The sequence below is a fragment of the Papilio machaon genome, chromosome 22 (genome assembly GCF_912999745.1).
Source record: "Papilio machaon chromosome 22, ilPapMach1.1, whole genome shotgun sequence".
NCBI classification, from domain to species: Eukaryota; Metazoa; Arthropoda; class Insecta; order Lepidoptera; family Papilionidae; genus Papilio; species Papilio machaon.
This window is the reverse complement of record NC_060007.1, coordinates 5,944,516-5,963,523: the sequence shown is the minus strand read 5'-3', so window position 1 is coordinate 5,963,523 and position 19,008 is coordinate 5,944,516. Positions and strand designations below refer to the sequence as shown.

Below are 19,008 nucleotides of genomic sequence, written 5' to 3'. Positions count from 1 at the left end.
TACATTAAGTAGCCTATATGTTCTTCCAGACTATGTTCTACATGTTTGTTCAAATTTCATCAAGGTCCTTTCAGCCGTGCGAGAGATACCTTCAAACAAACATCCATACATCTAAACTTTCGCATGTATAATATTAGTAAGATAAGATTACTTTAGTAACAGTTTTTACAATTAAATAACTAATATATTAATATGCCTAATTCATACCCTAAAGCCATATTATCATTTTCTTTGACAAAGTCATGGACGTTCCATAACTAGATTCCCCTAAATTTAATTATACGCTCCGTGGCCAACTAATCTCATTATTTTCGCATATTTATATGTTGTCTGTGGTTTTGTAATATTGTACCAACCTAAATTAAGATTATTATTAACTTAAAGAATGTTCGTGAAATTGTAAAAAAAATACACATCATAATGTTCTTGCGTCACGAGACAATCGTGCGGCTAACCCAGTGGAAATAGATCCTTTTTTTTTTTTTTTTTTTTTTTTTATACAAGGAGGAATGCTTAATGCATACTCCGTGCCTCGGGGAAGACACGCGAGTTATGTGAGATTCTCTCCCCGAATGGGAGCATACCCACTAAACCTCCTTGTTCCCTCATGGCCATACTGTGGGGCGCCACGGGATCGCGTGAGCTTGCCACCGCGACGCCCCACTGACCGCCCCGGGAGGGGCCCTCTCTGCGCCCTTAGGCGCTCCTCAAGACGACACCGTGCAATGCAGGTTCGGAATCCCCGCCTCCCCCGCTGGTGCCGCCAGGGTTTATAGAGACCCACCTCTTGGCCCCCGTCTTGATCAAGACAGGGGCCCGCGGTCCCGGTGATGGCCACCGGGATTACGCGATGGGACGCAGGATCACACGCCATCGCATAACAGCTCTGCAAGCAGAGTGCTACCGAGGTCGTGCTCCCACGTCCCGACCGACGGCCGCGACCCTAGTGGGCCGCGCCACCCACCACACTCAAGGCTCACCCTCACCTTTCGCTGCCCTGAAAAGGGCAGTTACTCAGCTCGGGTTCGCCGCCCTCTCATGTACGGACCCACAAGTGGGCCCGCACCCTAACCTACCTTAACTAACTTAACCTAGCCTACTCTAAACTAACCCTAAAAGGCGCTCGCCTTGCGGCGAGACGCCGCCCTCTCTTGTACGGACCCACAAGTGGGCCCGCACCCTAACCTAACTTACATAACTAATTAATCTAATAGACGCTCGCCTTACGGCGAGCGCCGCCCTCTTTTCTGCGGGCTCACAAGGGGCCCGCAGCCTAACCTAATGTGCGGGCTCGCATGGGGCCCGCCTAACCTAACTTAACCTAATAGACGCTCGCCTTGTGGCGAGCGCCGCCCTCTTTTCTGCGGGCCCACAAGGGACCCGCAGCCTAACCTACTTAACCTACTTAACCTAGCTTACCCTAGCTAACCTACCAGTGTTTGGTTCGCGGGGCCGAAGCCCTACCCCGGCAGAAGGCCGGGGCGTTCCCCTATCCACCACCCGGGGACGCGCCACGTCGGAGTTCACCTCTCCGCCCACTCGGACAACCGAGCAGGTCCGTGGGGAAATAGATCCTAAGCCAACTCCTAGTACTATATTAAAGTATGTAATTTCATTAACCTTTAACTTTCTGTTAATAATCTCTCCCACATTGACATCTTTCAATGTCGAATCACCTGGCAAGTTTAAACATAAAAAAATCTCTATGGAACTTGTTAATAAACCGTCTCGTCTCCCCTGTAGCCCAATAACTGGTCACCATCGAATCAATAGCCGTGGTAGCACGTTCAACGCTGACTCATTCAGAGAGGGAAGGGTTCGCTCGTTAGCTAACGACCCTCAAGTGCTTACTTAATAAAGACCATGATTCATGAGAGATGTCTGAAAGGTTAATAAACGTTGAAGTTTAAACGATAACTTATTTTTTTGATTTAAAATAAATCAAAAGGTTCAATTAAATAAATAAAAACATATATAAACTATAAGACATATGACCGCAAATTTCATTAAGGTACGATTTAATGTATAGGTTTGACTCTTTAGCGTTCCTAAACTACTGTTGTTTGTTTTGTTTGAGAGAGACGATTTCTATTCTTATCCCGGAATTATAGTACAATCAGGTTAGTTGTTGGTTATTTAATTTAATTAATAGTTTACATACAATGTCCATTCTATCCTTGAGATGTCCATTAGAGCGGACAGGAGAAAGCGGCACCAGTAACGCTTCACGGTTCAGTCGCGCCGAGAAACTTATGTAAACAGCATTCACTGGAACATCTCATACGGTATTGTAGTTTTACATTAATTTATCTCTTTATTTTAATTGAATAATACTGCAAAAGTGGAAATTTACCTTCAGTTAGTGTTCGTAAGAAACGGGATTCTTACCACGATTAGGCTGTTTGAGCTCCCGATATTTCGGCACAGTTGCATGCGCCATGTTCACGGGTTGACTGGTGTTGTGCGGTCACAGAGTAAAAAAAATGTTAAAGATAGCCGTATCGGTCTACTTCTTTCTGATTCGGCGACCACTATCCCGTTTCTTACGAACAGTATATTAGTAAAAACCACGAAAGTTTGAAGTTATATACCTTCAGTTAGGTTTTTATCTAGTATGTTTTGCTAAGATTCGATAAATTCGTAGTAATAAATACAAAAATACATATTATAAATAAATGTACAGTACAGGGGTATGAAGACACGGATTTTCAAGGTCACATATATTTTTGATCCAATTTGAAAGAAAGCTTCACCCGTAATTATTTAATTTTTTAATATAAATTGCGTAATAACATATAATTTGGAAAATCTCTTGGAAATGAGATCCCGCAATCTTGTAGGCAATATTCACGGTAGATGGCGCGTAAACATAACTCATGAAGGGTGACCAATATTTTATACCTTCTAGGACAGTCTTATTCATTTTAAGTAATAGGACTAATTTTAATTTTCAAGGAGTAAGTACGAATGGCTTTAATTTATTTTTATCTGGACATATCTCGCTTAAGATATAAGCGATTCACAAGAAAATATAAAGGCAATGTTATTTATTATTAATGAATACTAGAAAGTTATGCAGTTGTCGTGATGAGATGCATCACTTCGACAATTCTATGATACATTACTATTTTTATGTTTACGTCTAGTTCCGTATTTCTTCAAAAATGTATTGACACCCTAGTCTCGCTCTGTATGTGGACCGGTTTTGTGATTCTTTTGTACATTGTTATCGATTATGTTCACGGTCAATTGAACTAAGGATTTTTTTAAATAACTATATATAGTGAGATGGCTTTATAATATAGATTGTATAAATTTTGTGGTAGGGCAATTATTCGAACCAAAATTTGAAAACTCATATTGTCAACCTTTTCATTCTCATTGAAAGAATAGAGATAGCAAGATATTTTTCGTGTAAGTGTTGTGCAGTGGAAACTCACGTCTAATGAATCACAAATTAGCTAACCACGAGATGTCTCTTAATAAGGACTTCACGGTCGAACAGTTCCACGGTATTTCAGAGAAAATGAAAACTCATACAATTCTAGATTTAAGTGATATTACATACGCTAGATGCAAAACTTGGACACTACCACCACCCTACCTAAGCAGTTTTCTCTAACCAAATGCTGTTCACATTAGTTTCATGATTGTAGTTTTGGGAAGAGAAACAATCTTAGGTAATATATAGAGGAAGCTCCCATACCGACCATTAAATTATAAATATGAGAGAGTAAATCTTGAATCATTTCATTTAGGTATATAGACGGTACAAATGCACTAATTACAGTTTATTATTAGGTATGAACTATAACCCGAAAAGAGGCGGAGTACATCTTACTTCAGAAATTATGATTTTACAATTAAGTTTTTAAGTTGTTGATCTGTGAATATATGTCGCTAATTAGTTACCTTGTTAAATATTTATTAACTTCAGTGGTTAGTGAAGATAGTCAAAATGTATGCTGAACTTCTTGTTGGCTGAAATATTTAAGAGGATCTCTAACTTATTTCGTCTGAAACAGTCTTTAAAATCAATAATTTACGAAGGACCAAAATTGTTTAGTTTAACTATCGCACTCAGAGTCTTTAAGTGATCCTTAACTGTCTGTTTTAGTAAATGCCTCTGAAAGCACAAATGAAATGCAAATCTATATATTTAAAAGAAAGTCGTGTTAGTTACACTATTTATAACTGAAGAACGGCTGAATCGATTTGACTGAAAATTGGTGGACAGGTAGCTTAGAACCAGGAAACGGACATAGGATAATTTTTACCCCGTTTTCTATTTTTTATTCCGCGCGGACGGAGTCGCCGGTAAAAGCTAGTAATTGATAAAAGCTAACAGGTAAATATAAAAAATGACGATCGTTTTTCTATCTACATTTAAGTTTTTCTGATTCTTTAACATCGTATTTATTACTTGGCATTTAATTGACCTTTGACGATGGCCTGACATATTGTCGTTTTGTTTAATAAAGTTCAATGGAACTCTAATCGGTCAAGTGAGACGGGAACTTGAATTAGAACTCTGCAGGTACATTTTCCTATTATGCACTTATATACGGTTATTAAAAAAATGTGTCCTATGTTATAAGATCTTAGGTTAATTTTGTTAAGAGACAGATTGAGAGAAAACAAAATTTTCGGATTATTGATTTGATTTATTTGAAATGTCCTAAATATTCAATGTAGCCATTCCAATAACTTAAGGCTTTTGCTAGGATACGATTTATAATAATTGAAAAACGGGATTTGAACTCTCGACCTCTTGATCGGATGCCCGCAACTAAACCAATGGGTTATTGGTGCTAACTAATTTTATGTCTTACTAATATTATAAATGCGAATGTTTAGATGGATGTTTGTTTGAAGGTATCTCAAGAACTGCTCAACGGATCTTGATGAAATTTGGCACAGATGTGGATACTCTGGAAGAACACATAGGCTACTTATTACGTAATTTTTTTAATTCCGCGCGGACGGAGTCGCGAGCGACACCTAGTTATACTATAAATTAGATTTCTGAATATCTTGTAAAGTTATGAATATTTTATGGTGATCAGCCTAAAGAAAACATTGGGTAGAATAACATCGCTTATCTCTACTTGTGCTATTTAATATTAAGATATAATTATTTATGTATGTACAAAATGTATATTGAATATATAAGTGGTTGATATTATTTCTGTACCGTTCTTATTATAACCGAGATCGAGCTGTTGCAACTTCAAGTGAGAGAGCTGGTGCATAGCTTGTTTTGTAGGGTGACAATATTCACTTAATAAATTTCGGACATGATTATTTTTTTAATTTGTACATTTCAATAATGGTCCCAATTGAACATTACCTGATGAATATTTTAGATTTTATTTAAATTCACTATTTTAATAACATTTCCAGCAGAAATTATAAAGCTTTTTACTACACCTTATTACCTTACAAAATTTGGACTCTTTTAAAACACCAAAAGAAGTTTGCACTGACCCGTTTTCTCTTCGTTTTGTTTCATAGCTATAGCAAAATTCAATATATTCGACATCCTTAAAATATTATATGTGTTTTTTTTACTTAATGCAATGCAGTAAGCATTTGCGTGTACTCTTCACTGTAACTTGTGGTATTAATGGATTATCCTATTATTACCTTAAGTTATGGTTATCGTATTACTATAAATAATTCATAAGGATCGGCGCGCTCGTGTTGCATTCCTCACGTAATTGCACCTGCGCTGTCCGTGCCTGATTGTACATTATTTTGAAACGTCTTGAACATGTGGCGACGCTGAACACTCGACTAAGTTGTTGGACTACAAACAACACTTGTCTTTGACTAAAGAGATAAGGACTAAGCAAAGAACCGCCGTTATACTAAACAAAATCTGTCACTTGTCGCAAGGGTGAGGTAAAGATGACAATGACATATTGATAGTATGTATTATCGTAGATGAGACACCTTTTTGAACTTACTAACGTGTGATCGTCCGGTGTCGGCACTAGTTTCGGACATGTCGGGGGTCCAACGAACTTCGCGGTCGCGTCGCATCTCACACTTCTTAAATAATTTATTGTTATGTCTCACGAAAGTTTAAACAATTTAACTTATACTGAATCAAAAATTTTCCATTATTTTAATTTTGTCATGCCATCTACTACAAAAATAGAGACTAGAATAATGTTAAACATCTGAAACAAGAACATCGTACTTAAATTATACACGGAAGTGTGCTTAACAAGTTAAACTTTTCAACTCCTGAAACTTTAAAGTGCTTCGTTGTATTGGACTTAGTAGGTTAACTATTTTAATCCCGTTTACTCAGAAAATAAGGAACAGAAATACTTGTTGTCACTGTCAATTCTTAAGAAAACTGAGATAGCAACATGTTTTCATGTGAGTGTTTCGGCAGTGAAAACTCACTGTTATAATGCTCATATTTCTAATATTATAAATGCGAAAGTTTAGATGGATGGATGTTTGTTCAAAGATATCTTCGAAACGGCTCAGCGGATCTTGATAAAATTTGGCACAGATGTAGAGCATAGTCTGGAAGATCACAGGCTACTTACTAGGTTTTTTTTTTAATTCTGCACGGATGGAGTCGCGGGCGACAGCTAGTTCAAATATAGTTCCCAAACTAAAGTTATTATTGTTATGTCAACTGTTTCCAATTCGTAATTTCCTTCCGGCAAACATTCAAATCGAATGTCGAACTTGACTAAGTAATTACGTTTAGAAATCAATAGTCACGGTCGCCATTTTAACTTTGTTTGTGCGAAATTAGATTCCCAATTCAATTACTTTAATAAGTAATTGAAATATTCAAGTTTTTTTTAATTGTCGTTTTTTTAATTTTGTGTTTGTTTTGGATTACCAAAGTCTGGCTCTTGATTCATTAATTATCTAAATTATTAAAAAACGATCTAATAAAAGTACTCACAATAGTACATAGACGTTTCTTAGTGAATCACTGATTTTGACGAACACTCATAGACAGAGGAAAAATCTCTACCCATCTGTTAAAAAAATAATAGAAAGTCTTATTTAAACCATTAACACATTTTCGTACAGCTACTGATGTGATTACATGTTTAATCCATTCGTTAACTTGGAACTTACTAGTTAGTTTTAGCTTTAGATAAATAAATTAATTTAATACTTAGCTAAGTTTGTACGCAATTGAAACTTCGTGTTTTAAATACGAAAATCTTATTAGACATCGTACCAAAAACAAAATACCTCGTCGAAAATGGTATCTTTCTTCATTCAAAAGTATATGTTTTTTTTTAATTTATGTTCAATAAATTATCAATCGAAAACAGAAAATATTTATTAAAATCGCTTTAAGATCTTAACATTTAATAAACCTACTTTGTCGAATAAATTGAGCGTTTAAAATTTTTAACAAGGTTAAAATTATGTCCAACAAAACATTGCGAAACTTAATACGATACGCTTTGTGTATGTTTTTCGTAATTCTACTGACCTTAATATGTGAGAATAAGACCGAGATGTCTTCATATTGTTTCGTATTTAAACAATCTTTGTATTAAAATAAAATGACCTTCTTAATGAGTTCAGAGATTCCCAAACTTTTTTTTCTAATAGATGCCTTTCAAATGTTACTGGTTTCGTAGAATCCATTGATTGTATAATGCTTCAACTTCTGAACCCCTGCTATTATTCAGTAACGATATTTCTCAGCCTCCTATACCCTTGCTTGGTCTTCAGTGAACTAACTGATTCACAAACAGTCCAACTGTTAGAGACAAATGAAAAATCTGTACCCAACTCGTAACAAAAAAAAAAAAAAATTTAAACCTATGTTTTCATACAGTTTTCTGATAAATGTGATTCGACGGATTATTATTGTTAGGACAAGACACGACAGTGTCCTAATTTTGAAAGTGATTTTATAAACTCATCTCTAGTTATTGGTTTCAGATTTTCACTTACAAAAAGGCTTTCAAACGACGTCAACTTTACTTAGGAAAATATACAACGTTTTTAGATAGATTTAAGACAAAATAGAAGCGAACGAAAATATCCCCAAGTTGAAAATCAAAAGGTACAAGACGAAGATCGCAACGAGTTGACAACATCTATTTTAATCTACGTTAAGAGTTTCAGTATCCCGCTATTTTAGGGTTGTCAAAAACACCTATTCAAATTATGTTTAACTTTGTTAATAAATGCAATTTGTTTGTTTTCCTCTTTATTCACAAATAAGTTCTTTATAAAAAGGTTTTTATTAAAAAAAAGAGTCATGTACGCAATTCGACTTTCTGATTTATTTAAATTTTCCAAATGTTTCTCAACTTAAATATCAGAAGTAGGAGTCCAATAAAGGTATGTCGAATATTTAAAAGACTTGTACAAAACAAAGTGTAATGCTGCATCCACATTGCGTTTAACTTTTACATAAAAATAGGAAAAATTGGTGTCAACTTTTGCCTTTAAAATTCTATTAATTTTTAAATGAAATATTACTATTTTGGCAACCCTAAGCATCGTAATACAAGCAGTAAGTACACCAGCGGAAGGTTTTCCAGCTCAATGCACTTAACTCGGCAGAGGCAGGCTCTTTATTGCTAACGTGAGGCCTTCCAGACATACCATAAGAGGCTAGAAGCAGATTCTGAACTTTATAAAGAGGTTGTATGTGAAATAATAATTTTAATCACTTGAATAAAATTATTTAAACATTGAACACTATCAGAAAAAGGCTTACACTCACAAATAGTTTTTTTTTTATATTACAAAGTGGCAAACGAGCAAGCGGCCACATGAAGCGACCGCTGCCCATAGACATTCGCAATTGCAGATGCGTTGCCTACCCTCAATCGACGAAGGAGGAATATTTAACCTTCCTATGCATCTCCTCCTCCATCAAATCTTCCCCTTCCCATCCTTTCCTTAAAAGATAAGGGTGGCAAGGGAAAGAAGACTAAAATTTGGCCTTCGGCACCACACTCATCAGACAAAACGCGGAATTACTTCCACTTCCTGCTTGTCTTCTGTGTGGTCGTGGCATTTCACTGGGCGAGCCGACCAATTCGTGCAACTGATGTTGTTGTTGCTGGCGTCTACCACTGTTAAAAAGTAGTACTTAATAGATTTATGCTTGCGAGACGGAGAACAACAGCGAATCCAGAATTTATTACTTACAATGAAGAAGAAATTCCGTCAGGTCTGAAACTAATCGGTACCTGTTTATACTTTGATATTATTAGAAATACTATAACTTAGTAAGTAAATTGTACTATCTATTTTATATATTGGTTATTTTTATATAATGTAAAAAAAATATCACATCACAATATTAGTATAGAATTTTTACTCTATTGAAGTAAAAACTCTAAGCAAACGGTGCATTAAACCTTGAACTTAATATAAAACTGCGTTGGAAAACATTTACAAAGTTATTAAAAACACAGAACAAATGAAAGTGTACCTTATTGCTTAGTCAATAATGATTCAAATGACGCAGATTGCGGTACAAGTAAAAGAGGTTCAATGGCTTCATGCAAAAAATGAGCTCGCAAGCGTAAAGCTAGGGACACGAATAGGGTTGCCACATTTATTTATTTATTAAGAGGTACACCAATTACGTGTTCAACAAGCACAAACAGATACAAATAACACACAGATAATAAAAACAGAGGAACTAGAGATAACAGGCGTACACAGCATTCACATGTATCTAAAAAAAATTAGATGGCTACTATGTAGCCTAGCACTAGCTTGTAGCTATTATAAAAAAACAAAAGAACAATAAAACAACAAAAGTACATGTATCATTGGTGGTAAATTAAACTGAGATCACTTTTGTCGATTGAGGCCAAAAATCGATGTCATCATCATGATACCCGTTTGCCAGAAACTCGTTATAACTGCTACAGCTGCTCTGCTACATCGATCATATACCTGCCTTAGTCCTAATTGTAGTCCTCTTTCCTTTCCCACCCTTTTCTTATAAGGAAATGATGGGAAGAGACGTATTGGAAGGGGAAATATTCACTTTCTGTGCGTCTCCTACTCCGCCTATTAAAGGTAGGCAACGTATCTGCACTTGCGGATGTCTATGAGCAGCGGTCGTTTGCAATTTCGACGACTTCCCTTACTTACTTACCGCTTACTTGTTTCCCAACTTATAATATAAACAAGCACTTCCTTTCGATTAAAAAAAAAAAAATCAGTCTGATTGATAACCTCCTTCTTTTTGAAGTCGGCTAAAAATTAGCTTTTACCCGCGACTTCGTCCGCGCGGAATAAAAAAAAAATAAGAAACGGGGTAAAAATTATCCTATGTCCGTTTCCTGGTTCTAAGCTACCTGCCCACCAATTTTCAGTCAAATCGATTCAGCCGTTCTTGAGTTATAAATAGTGTAATTAACACGACTTTCTTTTATATATAACTAGCTTTTACCCGCGACTCCGTCCGCGCGGGATAAAAAAAAATGCACACAAGATAAAAAAGTTCCTATGTCCGTCTCCTAGTTCTAAGCTACCTCCCCATAAATTTTCAGCTAAATCAGTTCGACCGATCTTGAGTTATAAATAGTGTAACTAACACGACTTTATTTTATATATATAGATATATAGATAACATTACTTTAGGTAGTAATAATAAAAAAAGACATTGTCAAACTCAAAACACTAGTCAAAACTTTACTGGTTTGAACTCTTTTCTGGTTTATTTTTTCTCCAAATTGTGAATACTAAATTTCCCATTATTGGTCATATTAGGTCCCAGTATGGTTACTCTCAACTCTCGAGCGTCGGTGGCTCAGAGGTTAAGCACTTGACTTGCAATCTGCGGGTACTGGGTTCGAATCCCGCCATGTACCAATGTGTTTTTCGATTTTTGATTTACATATGTACATTTATCCGACGTTCCTACGGTGAAGGAAAACATCGTGCACCTGCACATATGAGAAGAAATTCAATGATATGTGTGAAGTCAACCAACCCGTACTGGGCCAGCGTGGTTGACTATAGCCTAATCAACTTAGAGTAGGCTCCGAGCCCCTCAGTGGGGACGTGTAGTGAGCTTATAATAATGGTTACTCTAGTCGCAACCTATTGCAGAAGGTAATACTTTTTCACATCATGTTACTATAACTACCTTTTCTCGGTTATAATTTTCTTTTAACAACCTTATTAATTAAGAATGGATTAAAAGTATATTTGATGATGAAAGCGGCCGCGGGCTGCTGGGAATCGGCGAAGCGTGACATCGAGCTCGTCGGATCTAGGTCATCAGTGTATCTGGGCACATATTATATTACACAAATAGACCTTAAACATAGATACAAACTTTAAGTATAGTTGATCCTATATATTTTTTTTATTAATACATAAGTACTCAATTGTCCAATATTTTATGGCTTAGGTATACAAAGTTATTTATTAGCTTTTATCGACGACTTCGCTCACACTTTTCTATCTCTTGAGAATCTTTTAGTCTATCTATTATTAGTAACTAGCTTTTACCTGCGACTCCGTCCCCGCGGAATTAAAAATAGAAAACGGGGTAAAAATTATCCTATGTCCGTTTCCTGGTTCTAAGCTACCTCCCCACCAATTTTCTGCTAAATCAGTTCGACTGATCTTGAGTTATAAATAGTGTAACTAACACGACTTTCTTTTATATATATAGATAAGAAGATTTAAACACAATTTTAATTTTAAACGAAATTTAGAGAGGTTTAGATTAATTTCAATTTACCGTTTTGAGACGTCATCTGGCAAAATACGTCATTGTAATCCGTAATTAAGATTTTCAGAGCGTGAATATTCTTATTTCTAAAGCCAGCGTCTAACTCGATGGTTCGCGGCCATTGAAAAACAAATTACGGCTCAGAGAGATCCGGATTTGAATAAAGTTACCGAGTTGTACATTATACTTTACAATTTTTGGTGGTGCTTTTGTCTCCGTTGTTTTCATTTTGAAATATATTTTTTTATTAATTTACAGTGACCTTTGAATTTGTCACACAATATTTTTTGTAATATTATAAAATAACGTATTTTTTAGTTAAATTAAAACTAAATGAAAATACTAAAAATATTTATTCTATGTTTAAAAGAAATTATGGAAGGTTTAAAAAAGGATATTGGTTTGATGGGAGTGAATTTAGATATGACAGCTGATAGAGTTATTTGGAAGATATGTAACTACACATTGTGAAGACTCTACATACGAAAAAAGGCAGTAAGATGGTTCTAAACATTTTATTTTATTTATTTCTGGAAATGAACTTAAGATTAAGTAAACAAATGAAACAAAAGATAAATCTTAGAGAGTGTTAGTTAAATAAAAAACAAAGACGAAGTGACATACAGTTAATCTTATTAGAACCTCACGATTGTGTTACTAATGAAGAGAAACTGTGAACAAAATGGATTTCTTTTTATCTATCTAATTAAATTAGATGTAGGTCAGGTGTGGTGAACCTTTACGTATCAACCTTACTTTTTTTTTTAAGAAATTTACAGTTTATTGTTGTGCAAAATTTATGTTGTGATCAGTAACGTGGTTATAATATTCGATGTCATTGTTGGTACCACTGGTTCGCGATCTGTGTTGTAGATAATAGTCATATAACACAAAATGCTGTTAATTTATTGCCCTTTTTCTTAAGGTACACTTCCACTAATTTACTTTAAATTAATACTCATGTAAAGTACTAGAATGGCGGCCACGTACAGGTCGACGCAGCGTGGGCAGGCCTCTCGTAAGATGGACCGATGATCTGGTCAAGGTTGCGGGAGTATCATGGATGCGGGTGGCACAGGACCGATCATCGTCGCGGTCTTTGGGGGAGGCCTATGCATAGCAGTGGGCGTTACGAGGCTGAATGGATAATACTCATAAAAAATATAAAATAACATATTTTTGGCTTGCGATATTCGATATTTCAGCATAAATCATGCTGCTGAGTTAATTGAAGTAATTTTTTGTCGTGCATATATCACAAACAGATCATATAAGCCGCTCGTTCGTGAATCCTAGGCAAATTCTAATGGATCGGAATTTACGAACGTTCGGTGACGTATACAGTAGTAAGTAACACCTTCAAATAAGTCTTCACACATAGTATTGAAATGGTTTCCTTGTTGGCAGGTCGCGCGAGGTCGCCGGTCGCCATGGCAACCGGGTTCCAAACACATCCCTGAAACCAACGGGTAAGTTATCAATGACTGAAATCTAAGTTATGGTACAAGGTTAATGTTAATTATGTATTAAGTAGAACTTATTCAATTTAAGTTGCTTACGGAAAATGTTTTACACATTATTTTTAGAATTTCTTATGTACTAATAGTTAAATTTACAAAGTTTAAGAGGACCCTTTTTTAAATCGTCTATGTAATAAAAAATACATTGTTATATTACAGTTGGTAACCCTGGTAATAAGAAAGTAAAGGGCACAAGTTTCAGATTTCATTCGCGGTTACAGCATTTCCTTTACGTTGTTCCCTCTTTGTATTATCTGTAACTTGTAACATAATCTGTGTAAGATATTAAAATACATATCAAAACAAGCAATTCTTTATTAAGTAATTTATTGAACTAAGAATCTGTCTTTAACCTTATAATACTCCAGTGAAAAATACGAATCGAAGGACCATATTTTTTAACCTACAGATGGTTACATTATAATGGACATAAATTTAAACTAGCGGTCGCTAGCAACTTCGTTAGATCAGGGAAAAGAAATAGCCTATAATATGCCCGTTTACATCAGCTACCTTCCTGTGAAAGTTCTGTCAAAATCGGTCCAACCGTTCCGGAGATTATCCGAAACAAACGTGGCCTTGTGGACAGACAGACAGACAGACAAAAATTTTAAAAATTGTTTATTTGTTATGAGCCACGTAAAGACAAAGATCATGTGTACTAAATATGATTATTTTTTCTCAAATTTTATTTATATACATATATAAATGATTAAATTTTATGATAAAAAGAATTGAAAAGTTTATTGGATTATATTGTTATAAATTCCCACTCTATTTTAGAAAATAGAAAACAATTACTTTACAAAAGCCCGCGTTAGATGAAACGACCGCCTGACTCGGAAGCTTTTAGCATCTCGACATAAAATGGATTCAACCTATTAACTCTAACGAACACACCTGCTCTCAGTTAAATATTCAAAGCTTACTACTTATTTTCCTCACTAAAATCTATCTATATATGTAAAAGAAAGTCGTGTTAGTTACACTATTTATAACTCAAGAACGGCTGAATCGATTTGACTGAAAATTGATGGGCAGGTAGCTTAGAACCAGGAAACGGACATAAGATAATTTTTACCCCGTTTTCTATTTATTATTCCGCGCGGACGGAGTCGCGGGTAAAAGCTAGTAATTAATAAAATTGCAGTGTCTATTACATATAGAAAAAAAATGTCGTAATTCGTACACATGATGTACGAAAATCTTATATTCAAAATTGTAATCTATCTATTTGCCTGGAAATTAGCGTTTTAAATTATTCTAAGCTGACAAAGTCAAAAGCGAACGCTAGTTAATAGTATTTTTAAAATCTATAGAGTTGTTAATAGCAAAAAATATACCCAAATATTACTCTTGTCTTACTATTCTAATTTCAATTATGTTTCTGTCTTGAATGTACACTAAAATGGCTCTTCTTAAAAACTTATTTTCTATATGCATTGGAGCCTTGAAAATATTCTTAACAATTTACAATTAAAATGTATGTATTTTAAACCATACTTTGTTTGTACGTCCGTTTGCCTTGACCCCCTTACCGGGTAATCGGAATTCCCAAACACCACTGTATAATGTAAACCAGGTGTTTTGGCTATTTTTGGCTTTGTTTAAAGGACACGTGTGTTTTATTTCTCTTAACAAGCGAAGAAATGTTTCATATACCTATATTAAGTTGTACAGACGCGGCGTACGATTTGTATTTTATACTATGATTACTTGTTTTGTCAGCTTTTATACATTAACTAATCTTTAGAAACGAAATCACAAATCGAAATTCGTCGCATAATCACAAATTTTCATAGCAGTAGACAAGTGCACAAATTGGCCAGCTCGGTGAAATACCACGACCACACAGAAGACAGGCGTGAAGTAAAAGCAATTCTACGTTTCGTCTGATGAGTGTGGTGCCGGAGGCCGGATTTTTGTAATCTTTCACTGTGGGGGAAGGGGAAGTGGATTTGACAGAGGACGGGATGCATAAGGATTCTTTCTGTGCGCCCTCTCCTCCGTGGATACTCGCATCTAATTTGTGGGTAGGCCAATGGGCAGCGGTCGCTGTGCTATTTCGGCGTATACAGGTGACCGCTTACTCGTAATCCAAGTCATCCAATATCGATTGTATGGACAAATCTGTTGAACCTGAATATTGTTGTTTGTTCTATGCTGTTTTTAATATGTGGCATTCATTCTTCAATAAGCTTCATAATTATCTATTAAGAAACAAGCAACTAAGTTTTTGTTGTCAATATTTATGTCAGACGTAGTTTAAAGTTTCCAGAGGTTTGTTAACGTTACGTTGATACATAATAAACATATAAAACAAGTGAGTTTCCTCCCAAATAAACGCGCAATATATAAAGTTATATGGGTTAAGTAAAATTGATAATATGTATAATCATTTTATTAACTCACTAGAATTAAATCATGAAATATTGAACATCCCAAAACTATAAACGAACGAAATTCATAATTGATCAGTAACATGTGGCAGATTTTAATGAGAAATAAAAAAAGTAGACATATTTTATTACCTGTATATATTTTTCCAGTTACGAAGGCAATATGTGATGACTGACTCGAAGAAAATAAACCAAACTTCTAACAATGGCAAATAACGTATTACACGCAAACCCAGTTCCCAAATCATGTAACACTTCAGTTACTGAACTTTGTGCAACATCTTATTAAGTCGGGTTGCAAGTTGTGTAACCCTTTGACCGCTCATCGCGTCCTCTGTTACAAAAACTCCAACTGTCACATGACAAAGTTCACTGATTTCGTATACATGAAATGAATACTACGACTAAAGTCTGTGGACAAAGCTAGAATTAAATAATAGAACTCGTTCGACCGAAATTCGAATTCGATCCTTTGATATTAAAATTATTTCGTGTTTTATATGAAACTAGCTGTCGCCTGCGACTCCGTCCGCGCGGCATTAAAACGTAATATGTAGCCTATGTGTTCTTCCAGGCTACGTTCTACATCTGTGCCAAATTTCATCAAAATCCGTTAAGCTGTTCCGGAGATACATACAAATAAACGTCCATCCATCCATCTAAACATTCGCTTTTATAATACATATTTGTAAGATGGAGTACAAACATTATTCGATAACCCTTTAAAAAATAAATTTTTCGATGTCTGCTTTGATTGAATTTTAGATCGGTTAAATTTGAACCAAACGTGCCCGGAAAATATTTCGATTGACTTAACTACCCTGAATGCAGCAGTTAGAATTATAAATAATTATCTTATAAATGTATATATACATATATACTAAGAATTATCGTATTAAAGGCACATGTAATCCGTTTAGAACGGGACTCGACGGAGCCTTCCGAACGTAAACAACTTGCGGCTTAACACAATACAAGTTACGTATGCCTGTGTTAACATTTAATCCATCTTTGTTTATACAATAACTAGCGATGTGCCGCGACTTTACACCAGTAGCTTACGCTTGTTGAAGAAAGTTATATATAACTATTCTATCTTTAAAATTGTATTTTACAATATAGATTTGAATTACCAGGTTTAATGGACACCAGAATATTACAGTGGTATACGCCAGCAACAAAAACATCTGTTGTACTAATGGGCCGGCTAGCTACGACCACACAGAAGACAGGCATCAAGTGGAAGTAATTCCGCGTACAGTCAGATGTGAGTGCGTGCCGGAGGCCTAATTTTAGTCCTCTTTCCATTTCCACCCTTTTGTTATAAAGAAAGTAAGAAAGGAATAGAAAGGGGAATCAATTTCGTTCCGTGCTTTCCCTTTATCGTTTATAATTAAGAAACGCATCTGCAACTGCGGATGTCTTTGGACACGCTTTGCTATTTTAGCGAATTCAGGTGGCCAATTGCTCGCTTGTCATCTTATAAACTATATATTTTTTTAAATTTCGCCCACTGTTACTTGTATTCTAAACATTCATCATCATCATCATCAGCTCACTATACGTCCCCACCGAGGGGCTCGGAGCCTTAGTTAGGGGTGACTAGGCCATAGTCAACCACGCTGGCCAAGTGCGGGTTGGTTGACTTTCACACATATCATTGAATTTCTTCTCAGATATGTGCAGCATCATGATGTTTTCCTTCACCGTAAGAACGTCGAATAAATCTACATATGTAAATCGAAAATCGAAAAACACATTGGTACATGGCGGGATTCGAACCCAGGACCTGCAGATTGCAAGTCAAGTGCTTAACCCCTGAGCCACCGACGCTCTAACATCCACTTAAACGAAATTAAGATGAAATGTCTAAAAACATCTACGGTTAGAAAACCTAGTATTAAATGTAATGTAGGATCATTTTCTCGGGTGGCTTCATATCACGTGTTAATAGCATAGCTATCTCGCTCCTACGTGGCTCTCCCTCGCGGGACCCTCGCGCAGCATCCGTATCGATCGGCACAATGTCCTTGACCTTCATTGCGCAGACCCTGACCTTGAGAGGTAGCGGGAACTCGGTTTAATGATAACGTTAGGTCATTGCTGTTTAATGGTTTAATTGTCTTTTATCATTGGAGGGGTTTATAAAAGGATTTTATCATTAACTAGCTTTTACCCGCGACTCCGTCCGCGCGGAATAAAAAATAGAAAACGGGGTAAAAATTATCCTATGTTCGTTTTCTGGTTCTAAGCTACCTGCCCACCAATTTTCAGTCAAATCGATTCAGCCGTTCTTGAGTTATAAATGGTGTAACTAACACAACTTTCTTTTATATATATAGATGTTCTGATAGGATTATTTTCGCAGTTTACACGTGTGTTCGTTTCATTGTACCCTAGTCCTTTATCCCAAAACCTACTCCGTTGGGGCAGCGATCTAAAAGATCCTTGGCCTTCGGCACAAGTGGGCAAACGTCGCTTTACCCGCATCAACTTCTAAACTTGTCCGGTGTCTAAAAGTGAAATATCATTGGATTTTTATTCTTTTCTTGCTACAAACTCAGAATCGTAATGGCCGCTAGTGTGCACTCAGTATAAGGGACTATCTTATTACGTATCTAAGTGGTCGAGCAGTTGGTTCGAAATCGAATTAACTAGTCATCTTAATTAATTATAATTGTGTGTACCCTTGTGCCATTGATATTGGCTCAATTGTTAGGTTATTGACCTCTTTTACTGCAGCTGGTTGTAACATGTTATTATTGTTGTTGCAGGGCGGGCGGATGTCGGGCGGCGGCGCGGGGCTGATGTCCTGCGTGCGCGAGGGCTCGCTGGAGCCGCCCTACCGGCCGCCGCAGCACACCTCAAATGGTAACTATTATAAATGTCACATGTTGGTACTTGCTTCTCTCTTGTATATTGTCTTTAATAGTGATGTCCTTTTTCCAGGCGAAGGGCGCACTGGTCGGTTCCTGCGGGGGCTGCGGCGCATGTTCCGGCGGCGCAGCGCCGCGCGGACACCGCACCCGGACCCCGATCCCAAGAGCAGCTCCACTAGCGAATTGCTTGATGCTGAGAAGCACGCGCGCAGGAAGTCAGTTGACACGTGATGCTACATTTTATTACGTACTCAGTAGTCTACCACTGTTTTATGCAGGTGTTTTTAAATATTTCCCACCATCATCATCATCAGCATCATCACCATCATCATCATTCCCCTGTCCTTATTACTTTCACTCGATGTGGAGTCGGCGCTCCAGGATTTCGTCCTCCAGATCTTTCGTCATCTCAGTCTTCACTTCGTTCTTAATCAAGTCACTTTTCATGCAGTACATCCATGTCTTACTCTTTCTCCTGCCGATGTACTCCA

The 19,008-nt window shown here is 36.4% G+C and overlaps 1 protein-coding gene across 2 annotated transcripts in view; it reads left to right on the top strand.

Moving 5' to 3' along the window:
- The window catches only part of LOC106713883, an 85,690-nt gene that overhangs the window by 24,004 nt on the left and 42,678 nt on the right, over positions 1 to 19,008 (top strand). For both annotated transcript variants that reach the window (XM_045683606.1, XM_045683605.1), the window contains exons 2-4: positions 13,127 to 13,188; positions 18,413 to 18,509; positions 18,588 to 18,732. In XM_045683606.1, the coding sequence (XP_045539562.1) occupies positions 18,422 to 18,509; positions 18,588 to 18,732 (233 nt within the window). In that variant the 5' untranslated portion in view covers positions 13,127 to 13,188; positions 18,413 to 18,421. The remainder of the gene's footprint in view (positions 1 to 13,126; positions 13,189 to 18,412; positions 18,510 to 18,587; positions 18,733 to 19,008) is intronic.